Source organism: Oryx dammah, unplaced genomic scaffold (assembly GCF_014754425.2).
Source record: "Oryx dammah isolate SB20612 unplaced genomic scaffold, SCBI_Odam_1.1 HiC_scaffold_11, whole genome shotgun sequence".
NCBI lineage: Eukaryota > Metazoa > Chordata > Mammalia > Artiodactyla > Bovidae > Oryx > Oryx dammah.
The window spans coordinates 23,861,664-23,879,076 of record NW_024070195.1 but is presented as its reverse complement, the minus strand read 5'-3'; the positions used below and the strand labels follow the sequence as shown (position 1 = coordinate 23,879,076).

Sequence of the window (17,413 nt, the reverse complement as noted above, 5' to 3'; positions counted from 1 at the left end):
CTAGAGTGGGCTGCCATTTCCTTCTCCAGGGGATCTTCCTGACCCAGGGCTTCCCTGGTGGCTCAGATGGTAAAGAGTCTGCCTGCAATGTGAGAGACTCGGGTTCAGTCCCTGGGTGGGGAAGATCCCCTGGAAAAGGAAATGGCAATCCACTCCAGTATTCTCGCCTGGAAAATCCCATGGACGGAGAAGCCTGGTGGGCTACAGTCCATGGGGTCGAAAAGAGTCCGACATGACCTGACCCAGGGATCAAACCTGCATCTCCTTCATTGACAGGGAATTCCTTACCACTGAGGCACCTGGGGAGCACCTGTATAAAGTTCAAAAACAGGCAAAAGTAACCTCTGAAGTTAAATTAAAATAGTGGTTACCCATGGAAGGATCTAGAGATTATCATACTAAATGAAGTAAGCATGCATCATGCTAAGTCACTTCAGTCGTGTCCAACTCTTTGTGACCCTATGGACTGTCATCCATGAGGCTCCTCTGTCCATAGGATTCTCCAGGCAAAAATACTGGAGTGGGTTCCCACACCCTCCTTGAGGGTATCTTCCCATCCATGTTGCTTAAGTCTCCTGCATTGGCAGGCGGGTTCTTTACCACTAGCGCCACCTGGGAAGCCCAAAAGAAGTAAGTCAGAAAGACAAGTACCGTCTGACATCACTTACATGACACAAATGAATTTATCTATGAATCAGACTCACAGATATATTTAATTAGTGCACTTTTCTGTATATGTGTTTACTACAATGAAAAGCTAAAGGGTTTATATATTATGTAGGTGTAAGGTACAAAGAAAAAAAAAACAGTATACCTTTTGAGAAATAGAATATTACTCTTTCAGCCAACGATCCTCTATGCTGTGTAACAGTGTTATACATTTGCTCTTTATCTTTCACATAATTGATCATTGAATTTTATGTGTTTTTTAACTTCATACTATGGTGTCATATTGTATGTAATTATGGTTCTGAGAATTGTTCACGCTTAAGTGCGATAATTCATCCTTTTGTTTTAACCAGTGTTTCACACATCTTAACGATGCTGAATCTTCCTATTCATAACCATGGCGTAGCTACTTATTCAAGCCTTCGTTTACCTCTTTCAGTAATTTTTGTAATTTGTTCCTAAAATCTTGCATTTCTTTTCTTAGGTGTATTCCTAGATATCTTTTTTGTTGCTCTTTTCAAATGCTAATCTTACCCCTTGTTCCCACTGTCGCTCGAGAGTCTGCCAATATTAAGGGGCAGAAAAAAGTGACTGAACCATGTCTCATGATAGTTCTAACTCTCCACGATCCAAACGCCTCCAGCTAATTTCTGACCACCGCTGCACCCGTAGCTCCAAACGCAGGAAACCCTACTCAAGAAGCGCTGAAACTGTCTCAACTGGGCGCGGGGCGGAGCCGGTACGTGCTGACGTCAAGGGCACGCAGCACCTTAGCGGCCCTGGGAAGGCGGGGCTGACAGGGGGACCTGCTGCTGGAAGAGCAGCGGCCCGGGCCCGGGCCATGGCGAAGCTGCTGAGCTGCGTCCTAGGCCCCCGGCTCTACAAAATCTACCGGGAAAGGGACTCTGAAAGGGCCCCGTCCAGCGTCCCTGGGACTCCAACTTCAGTCACTAACCCTCACTCCAGCTCCTGGGTGAGTCGATTCTCCCCTGGTTAAAAAAATAGTACGGCCCAAACCCCTTTGCGGCCTTTGCTCCCCAGAAGCACCCATTATTGGAAATCGGGAGAGACTGCTTGTCAAGCCAGTTTTCCGCAAAGTCTGTGCTCTTTGTGCTTCCTGGGTTAAAGTCGCGCCTGTGGACTGACCGCCTGCTTTACTGCTGTTTGCCAGTGCTTTCTCATTCCGACTGCCACTCCTAGCTTTTTCCTTTCGCGACCCTTCACCCTGCTCTTCGTGGTTCATGCCGTTCCCAATTGACTCCTAAATCCTGGAAGAGACCCCGCTCGGATTCCGGAGCTGGATGATTTTGCCATCAAACTCTCAATTTCTTCGTACCCCGTGCCTCACCCGGTTCCGTTTATCTCCCCTGGCCTTGAATTTCAAAATGACTTCTGCAACATTTAATATATCCGGTCTCCCCCACCCCACCGCTAGTCTACCTTAGAGACCTCAGGATCATTGTGTTCAAGAAAGCCGGTGAGATGGTAGGCAGTGCCCCTAAATGCGCTCCTCCTTTTTATCGGTAGTCTCAAATTATGTTCATTGTACTCTACAAACTGCCCACCCCCAGCCACATTCTCTTCCTTAATGAATCTGCGCTTCCGATGCTTTTCTTTTCCTCTTAAAGTTGTCATGGTGTCGTTTCTTCCCTAACCCCGATCCCCATCAGCCCACCACCCATTTGAACCTCGGTTGTGGAAAAGGAGCAAAAGTCGGCCAAAGCTGCTTTCACTTTTGCTTCCAAGTCCAGCCCCCTGTGTTTGTTCTCAGGATCTGGAGTGAGAGATCAGGTTATGAGTCAGGGTGGGGAAGAGGGGAAGCAGAGACGTCCCAGGAGAGATGACTTTGGGGGCTAGGACTAGAGTGTTGGAGAACACACATCAGGCCTTCCAAAAGGGATGGCGGAGGCCTTGTCAAGGAGCAAGGGTCCTTAATTCGGCCATCTGTTTTGGCAGGATACGTACTATCAGCCCCGTGCCCTCGAGAAACATGCCGACAGCATCCTGGCACTGGTATGTCTGCCCTGGCATCTGGGACTACCTCATCTTTTCAGACCCAATTGCCCTCTTGAACCTTCTCCTTCCCATCCTGGGAGAAGGCAGTGCCCCTGAGGGTGGGGGATGCTCTGGGCTCTGCAGCAGGCATCTCCAACACACATACACCCAGACAGCTCTCCAGCATGCATACTTGGTACTCCCCTTTGGCGTATGCACGGCTTTCTCTGGGGCAGCCTGAACCGTTGGGGAAACCGTGTTTACTTTCGGGACCATCCGCAGGTGCTGAGTCCTGCAGTCCCCAGTGACCTGTCCTCCCTGGCAACTAACCTCTTTGGCTGCAGAGACAGCTGTTCTCTCTGGCAAGGTTCCTTTGGTGACATTTGTGCATCTCTTAGGGACCAGGCCAGGGACTGTCCTGAGCAGGGCTGATTGAAAAGGCTTGATTACCTTGAGTGGAAAGAGACTGGTCTTTACGTGTGATGAAATTATGTCCAGAGATGATGAGAGGAAGACAGTAGAAGCCGTGCCAAGTTTTCCCAGCCTCTGTTAACGCTCTGACACACTACCTTTCAGCAAATAATTGAGCACCTACTGTGTGCGTGGGGTCATGCACAGAATAGGTACTTGATGTGATAGCCCTCAGGTTATTCACTTTGCTCAGAGCCTAGACCCGGTAATGGCAGACCTGTGTGTGTGTGTATTGATTGCTTGTCCCTGTCTCTCTGCTGCAGGCTTCAGTCTTCTGGTCCATCTCTTACTACTCCTCTCCCTTCGCCTTCTTCTACTTGTACAGGAAAGGTCAGTGTGACTTCAAAGGTGATGGGACAGGAAATGGGCAGATCGTTGGCAGCTGAGCTGATTCCCCAATGAGGAAAGGGGACCTGAGATGAGGATGGCTTGGCTTCCCTCTTCCATCAGGCATCTTCTCCCTCTGAGGGCCTGCTGTCCCCCAAGGAGGGTGTGGTGGGGAGGTTGGGACTGAACTTGGCAGAGGGGCTGGAGGCCAGTGGGAAAAGCTTTTCATGTAATCCTTCTCCCCTCCTAGGTTACTTGAGTTTGTCCAAAGTGGTGCCGTTTTCTCACTATGCTGGGACACTGCTTCTACTGCTGGCGGGAGTGGCCTGCCTCCGAGGTAGGTGGAGAGGGAGCCTGGTTTGGATCTGTCCATCATTGGGTAAATATTCATTAAATGCCTTCTGCAAATACCATTTGGTGCTAGGTCCTGAGGGAAAGTAATCAGTGGTCAAGACATGATCTTTCCTTAAAGGGCTTGAGTCATAAGTATAAACAAATACTTAGCAAAAAGGTTTGCTATTATCTAGAAAAGCTGCATATACCCTCCGACAGTTCCATACATATCTATGTATGTTTGTAATAATCCTACACTGGACTCCATGACCCCACATAGCAGGATGGATAAATACGTTAGAAGGTCGAGTCCTAACCCAGAACACAAGAGAGCAAGGTGCTGGACGAACTGGTTACACTCAGCTACACAGATGAATCTCACAGATGCAATGGGGACCACCAGATAATTTATGCATTATGTTTCCATTTACATAAAGTTCCAAGGGATGCATAAATAAGTGGCACAACACGGAAGAGAAACACAGGCATGACTGTCTTAAAAGTCAAAAGTAGGGAGAGTGATTACCTGGGAAGGGGGAGAGAACAGGCTGGGGAGGACCCCCGGGTGGGAGGCGGCTTTGTCCTCTTTCTTGACCCCAGTGATCAGCCCAGGAATGTTTGTACTTTAAACTGAATGTATGCTTTATGTAAATAGGTTATTATCTCACAATTTAAAAAATGAAAAGAGATAAGCCAAACCATTGCCCTCTGGGCAGCTACACATGATGAAAAGCGGGTGAGGGGGATGCCTAAGAAGGGAGTGGTGGGATCAAGAGCTGGGCAGCTGCCTTTTGGTCCAGTCTGGGGTGAGGACCTTCTACCCGTTCTGCCTCCTGATTTCCACAGGGCTGAGCTTCCTCCCCAGAGAGGCCCGCCCTGCCTATCTAAAAGTTGCTCCCATTCCTCAGTTTTGTCTTAATTTTCAATTTTATTTTATTTTTCCACTGGGGGGAGTAATTAACTACAGAGAAGTCCAAAAAACAAAATATCAGAACTAAAATGCTTGTTTTTTGTGCTTATTGCTTCAAATACCTTTTGTCCATAAAATACAGGATTGGCCAAAAAGTTCACTCAGGTTTTTCTGTAAGCGTGGACAAGCCTGAACGAATTTTTTGGCCGACCCAGTGCTAAAGCATTACAGAGTTGGCGTTCCTATTGGAATCTTCCCCAGCCCCAGAAGTAACCATTGTCATCTGGTGTGGGTTTTTCTTTTTCCTGGTTTATATTTGTATACTTTTACAAAATACCGACCTCATTTCATCACATCTAAACTGCTATGAATTGTAAATGCATATCAATTGCAGCGTTTTCAAATGTGACAAAAATAATCTGCATCTCAGAATCTGTGCAAAATGACAAGTATAAACACTAGATAGCATTTGGAGGGGTGCAGTTTACATTTTTAGCACAAATGACATCATTCCCTCCAAATCATTCTTCAGCTCTTTTCATTCTCAGTATTGTTTGGGGGCACTCCCCTTGATGATACATAGCATTCTAGTTCCTTCTGCTTTTATTTTCTTTATAGCCTTTATCCTTCTCTTCATTTTTCTTGTTTTCTCATTTATTGTCTCTCTCCAGCCCCACCCCACTCCCAACCAAAATGCCACCTCTCTGGGCACCAGGACCTGCGTGTCTGGTTTCCTGCTGTCTCCCCCAGTCTGTCCCATGCCTGACACCTGTCGGGTCAGGAGAGGCAGAGAAGTCAGTTGAGACTCCTCAGCAGCGAAGGGAGAGCAGATAAGATCAACGAGGGGCTGAGCAAAGAGAAAAAAGAGCTCAGTGTTGAGAATGGCATTGATTCAGGGAGGGAAGAGGAAGGGAGGCAGGGGAGGAATTGAAAGGAGGCAAAGATGGACCCGGGAAACAGGAGAAAGGAATTTGGACAGACAGGAAGAGTGCTGAGAGGCACAGTTAAAAGAGAATGAAGACAGAGGAAGGGGACTTGGATGTAGTGAAGAAGTAATTATGGGATAAGAACTGTGAAGCCAGATGCCCAGAGTTAGAATTTGCAGGAAAGGAACAGAAAGGTGGCACTGGAGAAGTAGAGGCACAAGGAGAAAAGCCCAGTGTTAGCAAGGGCAAAGCCTGAGGGCAAGTGACAGGTGTTTTGAGACTGGGAAGAATGAACTTCCTGAAGGGTGGAAGGTCCATAGTCTAGGAAGAAACCAACTGGGAGAAGCTAGGGAGGGGAAGAATGCCAGTGGCTGAAATATGGAGGAGGGGAGTCGGCTCAGGTCACCTGTTTCCCCAGATCCAGGGCCCTCTATTCTTCTCATTTCTCTTTGCCCATCTCTGATTCTCTTCCTGAAACCCTCCCATCCTGCTTCCCAGTTTTCCTAATATGGTTTCCTATCCTCTCTCCACCAGGCATTGGCCGCTGGACCAACCCCCAGTACCGGCAGTTCATCACCATTTTAGAGGCAACACATAGGAACCACTCCGCAGAAAACAAGGTGAGAGGCTCCGCTGTCTGCCCAGTCACCTGCCAGCATCGCTTAAGCAGGCAGATGTGTTTCCCCACCTGCCACGCTGGGCATTTGCTTGCACATGGCTGGACCCCCTCTCCTCTCCACAAGTAAACTGTCCGCCCGAGGAAATTTCCCTCCCCACTTCTGATGGAATATTCCACTAGTGCAATCCTCTACCCTCCATCTGCAGAACTGTCTAGACGTGGAAACATTCCACCGCATTTCCTAGAAGGGGCTTTCCTCTCTATCACAACAGCTCGTTCTCCCAAATGTTTGTTTATTTTTTGTGTGCGCTGAACACTGTACTAGTTTTGTTCAGGGATGGGACAAGACAGACAGGTATGTCCATCCTTGTGCTCAAGAGCACACCATGGTGCTGGGAGGGAGAAAGGCTAGGGCAGAGTGTCCGTGGAGTTGCGCCAGCCCAGCCAGTGCCAGCATGTGACTATCTCTGAGAAGGGGCTTCAGGGCCCTATAAAGCTCTTTCCTGTTACAAAGAGGTCTCTGGGTCAAACAGCTCTGACCACCACTGTCAGATTACTGGTTGCTCCACACCACCACTTATGGAGCTTTGTAAGGATGCTCCACCATGCATTTTGCATACACCCTTTCTAATCCTCACAACCACAGCGTGAGGTGGCATTATTACCCTTCTTTATATGTCTGAGGAAATAGAGGCAAAGAGAGGTTACAAGACCCAGGCAGAGTCACCGAGCAAGGAAGTGACTAAGCCTGTGTTTGGGTCCAGGCCTGAATAGAGCTCGCCTAAAATTTGCTTCCCTGCATTTTGTTTTGTTTCACCATTTACATTTTTGTAGAATGTTTCTATTGCTCTCTCTCAGTCCAGTTATTTTTGAAAATGTCAAAAAAAAAAAAAAAAAAACGGTCTGTGACAGAAAATAAAAAAACTATTCTCAAAATAGAGTGCTGGGAGCTCTGGGGGCGGGGGAGGGAATACAGCAGAGTGGAAGGAATACAGCGCAGCTCCCGCTGCCCCCAGAAAGCACGTGGACTGATCGGTGGAGGGAATGGAGGCACAGAGGGTCTGGGTGACCCGTGGCTGCAGGCGCTGAGGGAAGGGAGGTGGCCAGGAAGATGGAACAGTAAGAGAGAGCTCAGTCCAGATGGTGGCCCGGGTGCAGAGGGTCTCCTGTATGTACGACTTCCCTCCTTCCCTTTCACCCAGTCTTGGGACAGATGTTTCTATCCCTCAAGTCAGCATCGTGTGAAGGACCCAGGTGGGGAAGGGAGCAATGACCAGCCAGCAGGCCCCCTGCCTTCTCCCTCAGAAGCACCAGCCCCTCCAGCCACCCCTGCTGGGGGTGAGTCAGCCTTAGATTTTAGAAAAGTGAAGTGTCTTTGGCTCCTCTTCTAGAGGAGGGCAGACAGGCCAGTCTTGATACCTTAATAGGGCATCCTGTCTTTCCTGATTTTGCTGGTCCTGGCAGAACTTTCCATCTACCAACCAGAGGGTGCTGACCTCTGCATGTCCCTCCATGATATTTGGGGGCCAGTCCTCTGGGTGATGGGAGTGTCCGGGGAGGGTAGGTGGGCCTCCCCGCTCCAACTCCCCTTATCATTCCCCATCTCTCTCTGCGCACCACAGAGACAGCTCGCCAACTACAACTTCGACTTCAGGAGCTGGCCAGTTGACTTCCACTGGGAAGAACCCAGCAGCCGGTGAGGCCCCAGTTCTTTTGCTGCCTCCCTGCTCGGACGTGTCCCCCACCTCCAGCCCCTCCTGGGGTCCAGTGCCTGCCTTCCAGCACCGTCTCCTCATTCCTAGACCCCACCATCCTACGGACCTCAGACGTCTAGCTTGCTGCTCCTCACCCCATGCTCCCCTGCATCTTTCCATTCCTCAGGAAGGAGTCCCGGGGGGGCCCTTCCCGCCGGGGTGTGGCCCTGCTCCGCCCAGAGCCCCTGCACCGGGGGACGGCCGACACCTTCCTCAACCGAGTTAAGAAGCTGCCTTGCCAGATCACCAGGTAGGAAGGCAGGGAGGAGAGGCGAGCTGAGGTGGAGGGAACATGGGCTGCGGCTCCAGGACAGGGTGCTCCACTGGAGGATGACTGTCATTTATTAGGCCTGGTGCCATGGCTATTGCATTGTGTGTGTGTGAAAAACAAGAGGTTCAGCGAGCTCCACAGCCCCCCAGGTGGTGCCTGAAGAGCTGGGATATTAACACAGTTGTGTCTGACACAACAGCTCTTTCAGCAAGACTGAGGGGGAAGAATGAGGTTGTGGGTGGGGAGGGGACGCATGGCCTTGGCTGCCGCAGGGTCTTTCGGTGGCTGCGGCCCTAGCCTGGCCCCACTGCTCCTTGGTTTTTCCACTGTGAGGCAGTTCCAGCCTCTGCGTCTGTGAACAGCCTGCCTCATAGAGTTGGTGAGATTTCACATACTCCGAAGGGCTTCCTCCTTGCCTGGATGCCTGAGAGCCCGGGGTAAAGCCCAAGTAACCACAGTGACCACCCGGATCTTCCAGTGGCCGGGCCACTGTAGGAGTTTTCTGTTGCTGGGGGCTAGGAGGCAGGTTGGAAGATACCAAGGAAGGGGCTGGACTTGGTGGTGGGTTTTGGACTGCGTGCTGATTGATCAGAGGGATGAGCCAAGTTTGAGATGTTGAGAGGGGGATGCTGGACAGGTTTGTAGTGTTTTCTGGGGACAGATCCTCCTTTGGGATTGACTGGACATGGTTAACTATCTTTTTAAGGAGCGGCACCTGCCACATCTGATGTGTCTAAATTAGTGCATTTGTTCAAGAAATATTTATTAAGCCCAGAGTACCCTGTGCTAGGCTCTTACCTACTACATGGCAGATAAACAGGCATATCGTAATAAAAAGTATTATTTATTTGGGGACTTTTAATAAATACATTAACAGAATCATAATTGTTAATTACTTTGCTTTTACTTGTCGTATATACAAAATATTATCTCATAAAACTTTCAAGATCACTATGTGCATATGTGTGTCCTAGACCTTGATATAGAGTATCTTTAAAAGGTTGCAGTAAAAATAGTTAGAGAAGGGAGTTCTCTGCCAGTCCAGTGGTTAGGACTCCACACTTTCTCTGCTGAGGACATGGGTTCAATCTCTGGTTGGGGAAGGAAGATCCCACAAATCACATGGCACAGCCAAAAACCAAAAACCAAACAAAAGATGTTTGAAAAATTGGTACATATATATTGGTTCATTAAATCCTAGAAAAGGAAAAACGAAACTGTGAGGGTCAGAGGTGAAGCAGACCAGAGTGTGTGAGTGCTAGGGCTGGGATGGTCCCTGGACTCCTCTGTGTTTGAGGTTCATTAACCCCGCGTTCCCCACAGCTACCTGGTAGCACACACCCTGGGGCGCCGGATGCTGTATCCAGGCTCTGTGTACCTGCTCCAGAAGGCCCTCATGCCTGTGCTGCTGCAGGGCCAGGCCCGACTGGTGGAAGAGGTACAGCCCCCCTTACCCATCAACCACCCACCCCCACAGCCCTTTTCCCCCCACCCATGAATGTGGCCTCCTGCCCTTCCAACTTGGCCAATGCATCCCCTCTGCTCAGTGTCATGGGCGCCGGGCAAAGCTGCTGGCCTGCGATGGCAATGAAATTGACACCATGTTTGTGGACCGACGAGGGACAGCTGAGCCCCAGGGACAGAAGCTGGTGAGCGGGCACAGGGAGCCCAAAGGTAGAGCGTGGGGAGGGCAGTGGAAGTGCTGGGGTCTGCCGCAGCCCTAAGGAAGCCCAGTGGGGATCATCCCAGCTCCCACCTCCTCCCTACCAACCTCTTGATGTAGGAAATCCCTGTAAGTGGGCAATGGATGAAGGGGTTGACATGCAGGGACCAAAAAGACATCATCGTAATAGTTGCCTCTTAGTGCTTACCACATGCAGGGCCCCCAGAGGCGGCCCTCCTTGCCAGTAGGGGGATTTTCAGTCCCAACCAGGCTTCTTCCTGCTCCCTTTCTAGGTGATCTGCTGTGAGGGGAACGCAGGCTTCTATGAGGTGGGCTGTGTCTCCACACCTCTGGAAGGTAGGCCCATGGCTCAGCCCTCTTATCTCCGTCCCTTGGGATGGAATGTCCCCACCTCCCCACGTGGATAGGACCTCCTGGGGCCTAACCACCTTCTCTGAGTGAGGTTTGAGATGCTTGCCTTTCGGGAAAAGCCTACTACCCATTTGCTTTGCTAACCTTACATCCCCGCCTTGGGCTGTGTCCCTTACAGTATTATGCTCTTGGTTCTGTTCCCACACCTCAATAGTCACATCTCTGTCCCTTCTGCTGCATCAGAACCTTTTTGTCATCTTCCCATTCTGAGAAGACTTGGAGTTATTTGCCTCTGAGTTGGGTGTTAAGAGTTCCAGTGTCCTTCTGCTCCTTCCCCCAGAGCTAGGAGCAGAGAGTGGCCAGAGGTCATAGGCCATGAGGTCCCAGCCCTTCCTCCTTCTGTGTTACAGCTGGATATTCAGTCCTGGGCTGGAATCATCCAGGCTTTGCTGGAAGCACGGTGAGACCTTCTCTGAAATCTCTTCTTTTTCCTGAATTATAGTCTGTCTCCCTGTGGTCAGTCACTGGAGTTAGGGAAAGGGGTGTATATTTCTGTAGGACCTCCCACTCACCTGTGACCTGGGTGCCAAGGGCGGGGAGCTGCAAGCCTCCTCCTCTTACACTGGGGGTTTGGTAGGAGGAGAGAGAGTGGATCTTGTTGTAAATGACTGGTTTCTAGAGAGAACAGCCCCTCTCTTGGCCCTATTACTTCTTTAATTTTAATGCCACTGACAGGAGTCTCTTCCATTAAGTAAGATGATAGCTCTCTGAATTGTCTGTTCAGAGCTGCAGTTCCATCTTCGCTGTCTATTGCAGTGTAGCTGCAGGAAGGTCCATGCTGGGAGGGTCGGGGTGGTGGGCAGGTGGTCTTTTGTGCTGACCCTTTGCCCTTCTTCCTGCAGGGGGTGCCGTTTCCACAGAATGAGGCCAACGCCATGGATGTGGTGGTCCAGTTTGCCATCCACCGCCTGGGCTTTCAGCCCCAGGATATCATCCTCTACGCCTGGTCCATCGGCGGCTTCACTGGTACCCACCTCCTTCCTATCCTGCTACTGTAGGCGCCCTCAGGCCATCTCTGTGTCCCCCCGGGAGTGGGGTGGAGGAGAGAATAGGTGGGCTCTCTGAGTGGGTCTGGAAGAAGCTATCATATTTGAGTACACTTCACATTTCCTTCCACCCTTGTGCCCAATGATTAAAAGTAGAACCTGGGTCCTGGGGTGGGGAGATCAAGGAGTAAATGTTGCCTCTGGTATTGTCTTCAGTGCGCTTGGTTGTTCTCTTTGGACAGTGCCCTGGCCGAGTGAAGGGAGGGGTTAAGGCGAGACCTGGGGCTAACTTAGTAGGGAGGATGGGGTGGGCCTGTAGGGTCAGGGGGATGAGGGTAGGGGTGGGGGTGGGCAGGAGCCCCTTGGTCCTCACCCTTTCTTTCATTTCCTGGTACCAGCTACGTGGGCTGCCATGTCCTACCCAGACATTAGTGCCGTGATCCTGGATGCCTCCTTTGATGACCTGGTGCCCTTGGCCTTGAAAGTCATGCCAGACAGCTGGAGTGAGTGCAGCTCCCAGGCCTGCCCTTGAGGGAAGAGGTGGGCTGGACCTGGGAGACGTTCTCACTGGAGATGGTTCCCCTCTGTGTGGGTGGGGAGTAGGCCACCGCATTGTTGAGAAGCAGGGGGACTCCCCTGTCTGGGAACCTCCGTTTTCTCTCTCCACGGACAGTGGGGACCTCTGTGTTGGGCAGGGGCTTCGTGTCTGCTATCCTCTCACGTTTATCTCACGTTAGGGGGCCTGGTGACCAGGACTGTGAGGCAGCATCTCAATCTAAACAATGCAGAGCAGCTGTGCAGGTGAGGGCTGGCCAGTGTCTAGCACCCGACACCCTCCCCCGCCTCATCCCCTGTAGAGATGCTGCTGGGACCAAAGTGCAAGCATAAGCCACTGCCCCGTGTCCCCGGAGGGACCCTCCCACCACCCCCAACCCCTCCCAGCTTCCCTGGGACCCTGGACCTTCTCATGATCTGGCAGCTAGTTGGTTCATGCCTGGTATAGCAGGGATCTCCCAGCAAAGCCTGAAAAAAATATAGCCAGTGCTGGGGTGAGGCAGTCAGTTTCACCTGTCCCTGCTCTGAGGTCTCCCTCCCCACTGTGCTGTCCTCTGAAGGTACCAGGGCCCTGTGCTGCTGATCCGCAGAACCAGGGATGAGATCATCACCACCACGTGAGTGCCTGGGAACTTCTGCCCTCCTGGATCCCAGAGACAGCCAGGAAGCTGTTCCCTACCCCAAAGAATGCCCACCAGAAACCCAAGTATCCAGACCCTTCCTCCCCAACCTCCAGTCCTTCCAATGTCCATTCTTCTACCCCCAGGGTTCCTGAGGACATCATGTCTAACCGTGGCAATGACCTCCTGCTGAAACTCCTGCAGCATCGGTGAGAACCAGGGTGTGTGTGCGCACACATACATGTTTGTACTGACGTCAGTGCAGGGAGAGGGGGTGGTTCGGGGATGAAGAGTGAAGAGGACTGGGTCCTGACATCCTGTCCCGGTGCTCCTCCATAGGTATCCCCGGGTGATGGCGGAGGAGGGTCTTCGAGTGGTGAGGCAGTGGCTGGAGGCCTCCTCACAGCTGGAGGAAGGTGAAAGGGGATCTGCTGAGGGCTTTGGTTGGGGGCCTGGCAAGACCAGGATGCTGATGGGCACACGTCTCTCTCCATGACCAGCCTCGATTTACAGCCGGTGGGAGGTGGAGGAGGACTGGTGCCTGTCTGTCCTCCGCTCCTACCAGGCAGAACATGGGCCTGAATTCCCCTGGAGCGTGGGTAAGGAGTGCTGGGGCAGAAGGCGTTGGGAAGAGCCCAGGAAGGGGGTGAATACCCAGATGGGTGGCCCGTGTTTGAGCACCTTCTCTCTGCAGGGGAGGACATGAGTGCAGACGGAAGACGGCAGCTGGCTTTGTTTCTGGTGAGCTAAGGCATGGGAAGCAGGAAGAGGGTGCCTGAATGGCCAGGGGCACAGGTGGGGCTTGGGGACGGGGGTACCCTGTGAGCAATGGAAGGAGCAGCTTCTTTAATGTGGGTAGTTGGTTCAGAAGGTGTCCGTGCTCTGCACCCCACCTGTCCCACCTTCTCCTTTCAGGCTCAGAAGCATCTGAATAACTTCGAAGCCACACACTGCACCCCGCTCCCAGCCCAGAACTTCCAGATGCCCTGGCACCTCTAGGGACCACACTGGGACTCATTCTGGAAGAACGGATGGACGGAGACATGAGGAAGGACCCTGTTTGTGATTCTCTGTGTTTATTTTGTTGTTTATAGTTTCTGGCAAGCAGGGGGACCACCCCTACTTCTCACCGTTCCTCTTGCACGTTTCCCCTCATCCATCTGGCAGTACCTAACCTTCCCAACACACACCCTGCATTAAATGAATGAATTATTCCTAATAATTAATAAAAGTATTTTTTCTACCGGCTGGCTAATTTTGTGACTTCCCAGCTATCCAGGAAGCCAGGGTTGGGAGTGGAGAAGAGTTGAAGCTCCAAATGACTGGGCTTTGAGAGACCCCACTTCAGGCAGCCAATTTAACCCTCACCATCTCTGCTGCTGCCCCAGGCAATCAGCCCCCAACCTGAGTTGTCCTTGTCCAGTGGGTCCCCCACTCTCGCCTTTCCCTGGCATGCCTAGTACCATCACCACTGTGCAGCATCCCTGGTGGCTGCCTAGGTCTTCCTACATACCACCACCCCAAGAGACCACGGTTGCCTCCAGTGCTCATAGTTCATGAGCTCTGTTGTTTACAAAGTACTTCCTAGCACCTGACTTACACTTACGCAGCAATTCTACCAATTTCTAGGTCCAGCCTGCATGGTTCCAGCATCAGAACCTCCAGTTTTTCTTGCTTAGTTCTTTCTCTTTCCTTGGGGAGTAAGGAATGGCTTGTTCCCCATGTTGGATGCAGCAAACCCTGCACAGCCTCCTCACCATGTCAAGTCTCTCTCCTCACACCCTCTTTGCAATTCAACAAACACAGGCCCTGCCAGGGGCTTAGGACAAGGTGCCAAGGACTCAGGTCTTCCCAGAGCCATACTTTGCCTTATTGGACAGCTGTTAGAATATTCTTGGTTTGAACCAAGAAACACTATGGGTTCCCTGTAGTGTTAGTTGCTCAATCATGTCTGACTCTTTGCCACCCCGTGGACTGTAGCCCACCAGGCTCCTCCGTCCATGGGGTTCTCCAGGCAAGAATACTGGAGGGGGTTGCCATTTCTTCCATTCTATTTCCATTCCTTGGATGTTGGAACAGAATGAGTCCCTCTCGCACCCATCACTTTGTTGCCTGGCCACCTTCTTCCCTTGGAAACCTCTTTTCCAGATGAAATACCCCTAGGTTTACCACCCTGGGCTCACCATTTTGAACAAGATATTTAAGGTGAGCAACTATATTGTAAGGTTCGGGATACAGTCTTAACTTCAGCGTCTCCTCCAACCTCAATGCACAAAGCTCCCCTGCAATCCCAGGGGCAGAGGCTGTCTGCCTCAACCAGCTCAACGGCTCCTTCAAGGGAAACACACTGAGCCTCCACTGGAAGGAGTGATCTGAGACTTGTCAGATGACACGATGTCTGCTATTTGGGGTTAGAAGAGACTGACTGCAGCTCCACAACGCTCCACCTTTAGTCAATACTGGAGAGCTGATACTGGCACCCCTCCCGCCTGTCCCGTCCTAGGGAGCAAACAGGCTGGAATGTGAAGCTGTGGGACCAGCTGCAGGATTCTGAACCTGGCCTTCCAGATCCATTAGGTCACATTAGTCCCCTGGAAACCGAGTCTTTGTTCAGCCAAGGGAACCTCCTTAAATGCAAATAGGGGGCCCCACATCTCACACCCTAGAGACAAAATACTCCTTCCTCCCTGCTGCCGTGGCCATTAGGGATTCTGTTGACTGGCCTCTACCACCACTGCCTCTCCCCCTTCTTCCTGCACTTTCTATAGATAACAGCGGGTGTGCCATGAGGGGCCCTTGGATACCTGAAGTGAGTGGGGAGAGGTGAGGTTCAATATTTGAATTCCTGACCACGCCACCCAAAAATTCTGTCTACCCTCTTAGAGGACTTCCTATCTGACAAGGCTTACAGCAGCTGTGTTTTCAGAACCACCTGCCCCCCTACCCCAGGGCGGGACCAGCTCCCTGTCCATTCTTCACCCTATTTATCAGGGTTCTAGCAGTCTTTCAGGAGAAGACCAGCTGAGATGCAGACACCTGCATGGGGCTCTGGCTCTTGCTGTAGCGGGCACTAATCGAGGCCTGGACACCCAGGCATCCCAGAGTTGCTGAGCAAACTGGGAGAGGGGATGGTGGCTGGGAAAAAAGAGAGCTAGCAAACGGACAGGAAACTTGGGAAGAAGGGATGGCCCCTGGGCTGAATCCTTTATCTTACCCCGTCTCATTGGCCCAGACTCCACCCTAGCTGCTTCCAGTGTGAGGGGCTGGACTCCCGCTCAGTTGCGTATTTGGGTTGATGGTTTGCTCCGTGTCCCCGGGAAGGCATGTGTTTCCTGCACTGTCACGAATGAGGGCCCCGAGGGTGTAAGGCTCCAGAGAGTGGGGAGTCCAGGTGTCGGGGATAGCCAGGTCTCCATCCATCCATCCAATTAGCAAGCCTTTCCAGCTCCCTTAGGAACCCAGTCATTCATTTTTTCCTTTCATTTCTATTCGGATTAAAGATGCCCTTACTAGTTCCTTTCTAGACCGCGGTGTCGCGGCCACTCCCTAACAGAACCTGGCTTTCGCCGGGCCCAGTCATCTACAGCTCCGCCCCTTGTTCACCCCGATTTATTGTCCTCTAATTGCAGCATTCTGTCCTAAGGCCCGATCTGCTTTGTTTGGTAATTCGGTTGCTTACCCTCAGAGACCGCTTGTCCCGGGGGAGGGGCCCTCAGCGTGGATTTCTTCAGCTGCTGCGGTCACCAAGGCGACTATCGCAACGCCCCGCCTCTTCACCCGGGGAAAGCCTCCGAAGGGCCCGTCACCGTGACAACGAACTCTGGAGGCTCTGCGCGCGCAGAAGCCGCGCCCAGTCTCGTGGACGGGGAGGAGCAAAACGAAACAAGAGCAGGATTAATGCGCCTAAGGCCACGCCCCCTGAAGAAGGCCCTCTCCCGGCCCTCTCCCGACCCTCTGCGCCCACGGTCGCTTAACTTCACCGCAAGTCTTCCTGGACCTCTCAGGGCGACCCCTTCAGGGAGTCCAACCTCAGCCCCCCTAATGCCTTCTCGTTGCGCTTTTAAGAGAGGGAGTCAAAGGGTGCTGTACAATTCCCTTCTGCCTCCCCTTTGCCTTTTTTGCTTCGAAAACAGCCCCCGCTGTCTGATTCTTTTTGTCACTCATTCAACATTCATATCAGTGCCAAGTGCTCCTCCCCAGTTTGCCATTTTTCTAACTTTTCCCTACAATAATTCTATTTTTATCGTGCCAAGGCTCTTCAGGTGAACGCCGTGGTGTGTGTTTTTCTCTCGTATTTTTTCTTTCGCGTCTGCCTTTCTTGGTGTGTCTCCATCCTTTCGTCCTAGCTTCCTCGTCAGCACCCCAAGACCGGATGATTCTTGAATAATCTGGCACCACAGCAGGGAATCCTCGGGCTGGGCCCGGCCCCAAACCTTCAGACCAGAAGCTGGTGCAGGTGGAGCGTTCCTGGAAGCTTAGGACTTTCCGTAGCCCATCCGACCCTTAAAGCTAAAAACCTGAGTCTCTCACAGAGACTGATCTGGCCAGATTCCGACGAAGCAGCGAGGTGGGCCCAGGAGGCTCCCCCGGCAGAGGAAGCGTATGGGGCACCTGGAGCAGCATCCGGGTGTGGGAGGGATGTTGGCACCAAAGTGCCACCTTCTGGGGAAGCCGCACAGTACTTTAGGTGATCCGCCAGGGCAGGTTTCCCTGGTGGCTCAGGCGGTAAAGAATTCGCCTGCAGTGCGCTAGACCTGGGTTCGATCCCTGGGTTGGGAAGGTCCCCTGGAGGAGGGCATGACAACCCACTTCAATATTCTTGCTTGGAGAATCCCCATAGACAGAGGAGCCTGGGAGTCGGACACACACACACACACACACA

The 17,413-nt window shown here is 51.9% G+C and overlaps 2 protein-coding genes and 1 long non-coding RNA gene across 9 annotated transcripts in view; 1 reads left to right on the top strand and 2 right to left on the bottom strand.

The window, feature by feature from the left end:
* The window catches only part of LOC120869757 (lymphocyte antigen 6 complex locus protein G6f-like), a 6,904-nt gene extending 5,392 nt beyond the window's left edge, over window positions 1–1,512 (bottom strand). The window contains 1 exon segment of the mRNA XM_040249033.1: window positions 1,413–1,512. Within this exon segment, the coding sequence (XP_040104967.1) occupies window positions 1,413–1,512 (100 nt within the window).
* On the top strand, window positions 1,442–13,775 carry ABHD16A (abhydrolase domain containing 16A, phospholipase). The gene is made up of 20 exons (XM_040250293.1): window positions 1,442–1,642; window positions 2,626–2,682; window positions 3,399–3,465; window positions 3,713–3,799; window positions 6,166–6,251; window positions 7,873–7,946; window positions 8,132–8,254; window positions 9,599–9,713; window positions 9,823–9,924; window positions 10,232–10,295; window positions 10,721–10,770; window positions 11,213–11,336; window positions 11,755–11,859; window positions 12,094–12,157; window positions 12,472–12,528; window positions 12,678–12,740; window positions 12,871–12,947; window positions 13,032–13,130; window positions 13,226–13,272; window positions 13,447–13,775. The coding sequence occupies exons 1-20, from the start codon at window positions 1,511–1,513 to the stop codon at window positions 13,528–13,530; spliced, it is 1,677 nt and encodes a 558-aa protein (XP_040106227.1). The 5' UTR covers window positions 1,442–1,510; the 3' UTR covers window positions 13,531–13,775.
* LOC120870551 lies at window positions 9,099–16,360 on the bottom strand. Of its 7 annotated transcripts, none has more exons than XR_005722802.1 (6): window positions 16,211–16,352; window positions 12,773–12,937; window positions 12,318–12,379; window positions 10,147–10,239; window positions 9,768–9,851; window positions 9,099–9,472 (listed from the first exon to the last, which is right to left on the bottom strand). It is a non-coding gene; the product is annotated as an uncharacterized LOC120870551 (long non-coding RNA). The 7 variants fall into 7 exon arrangements; XR_005722804.1 differs by having other exon boundaries at window positions 10,147–10,236; XR_005722801.1 differs by having other exon boundaries at window positions 12,318–12,937; window positions 16,211–16,360.
* Window positions 16,361–17,413: the final 1,053 nt, after the last annotated feature.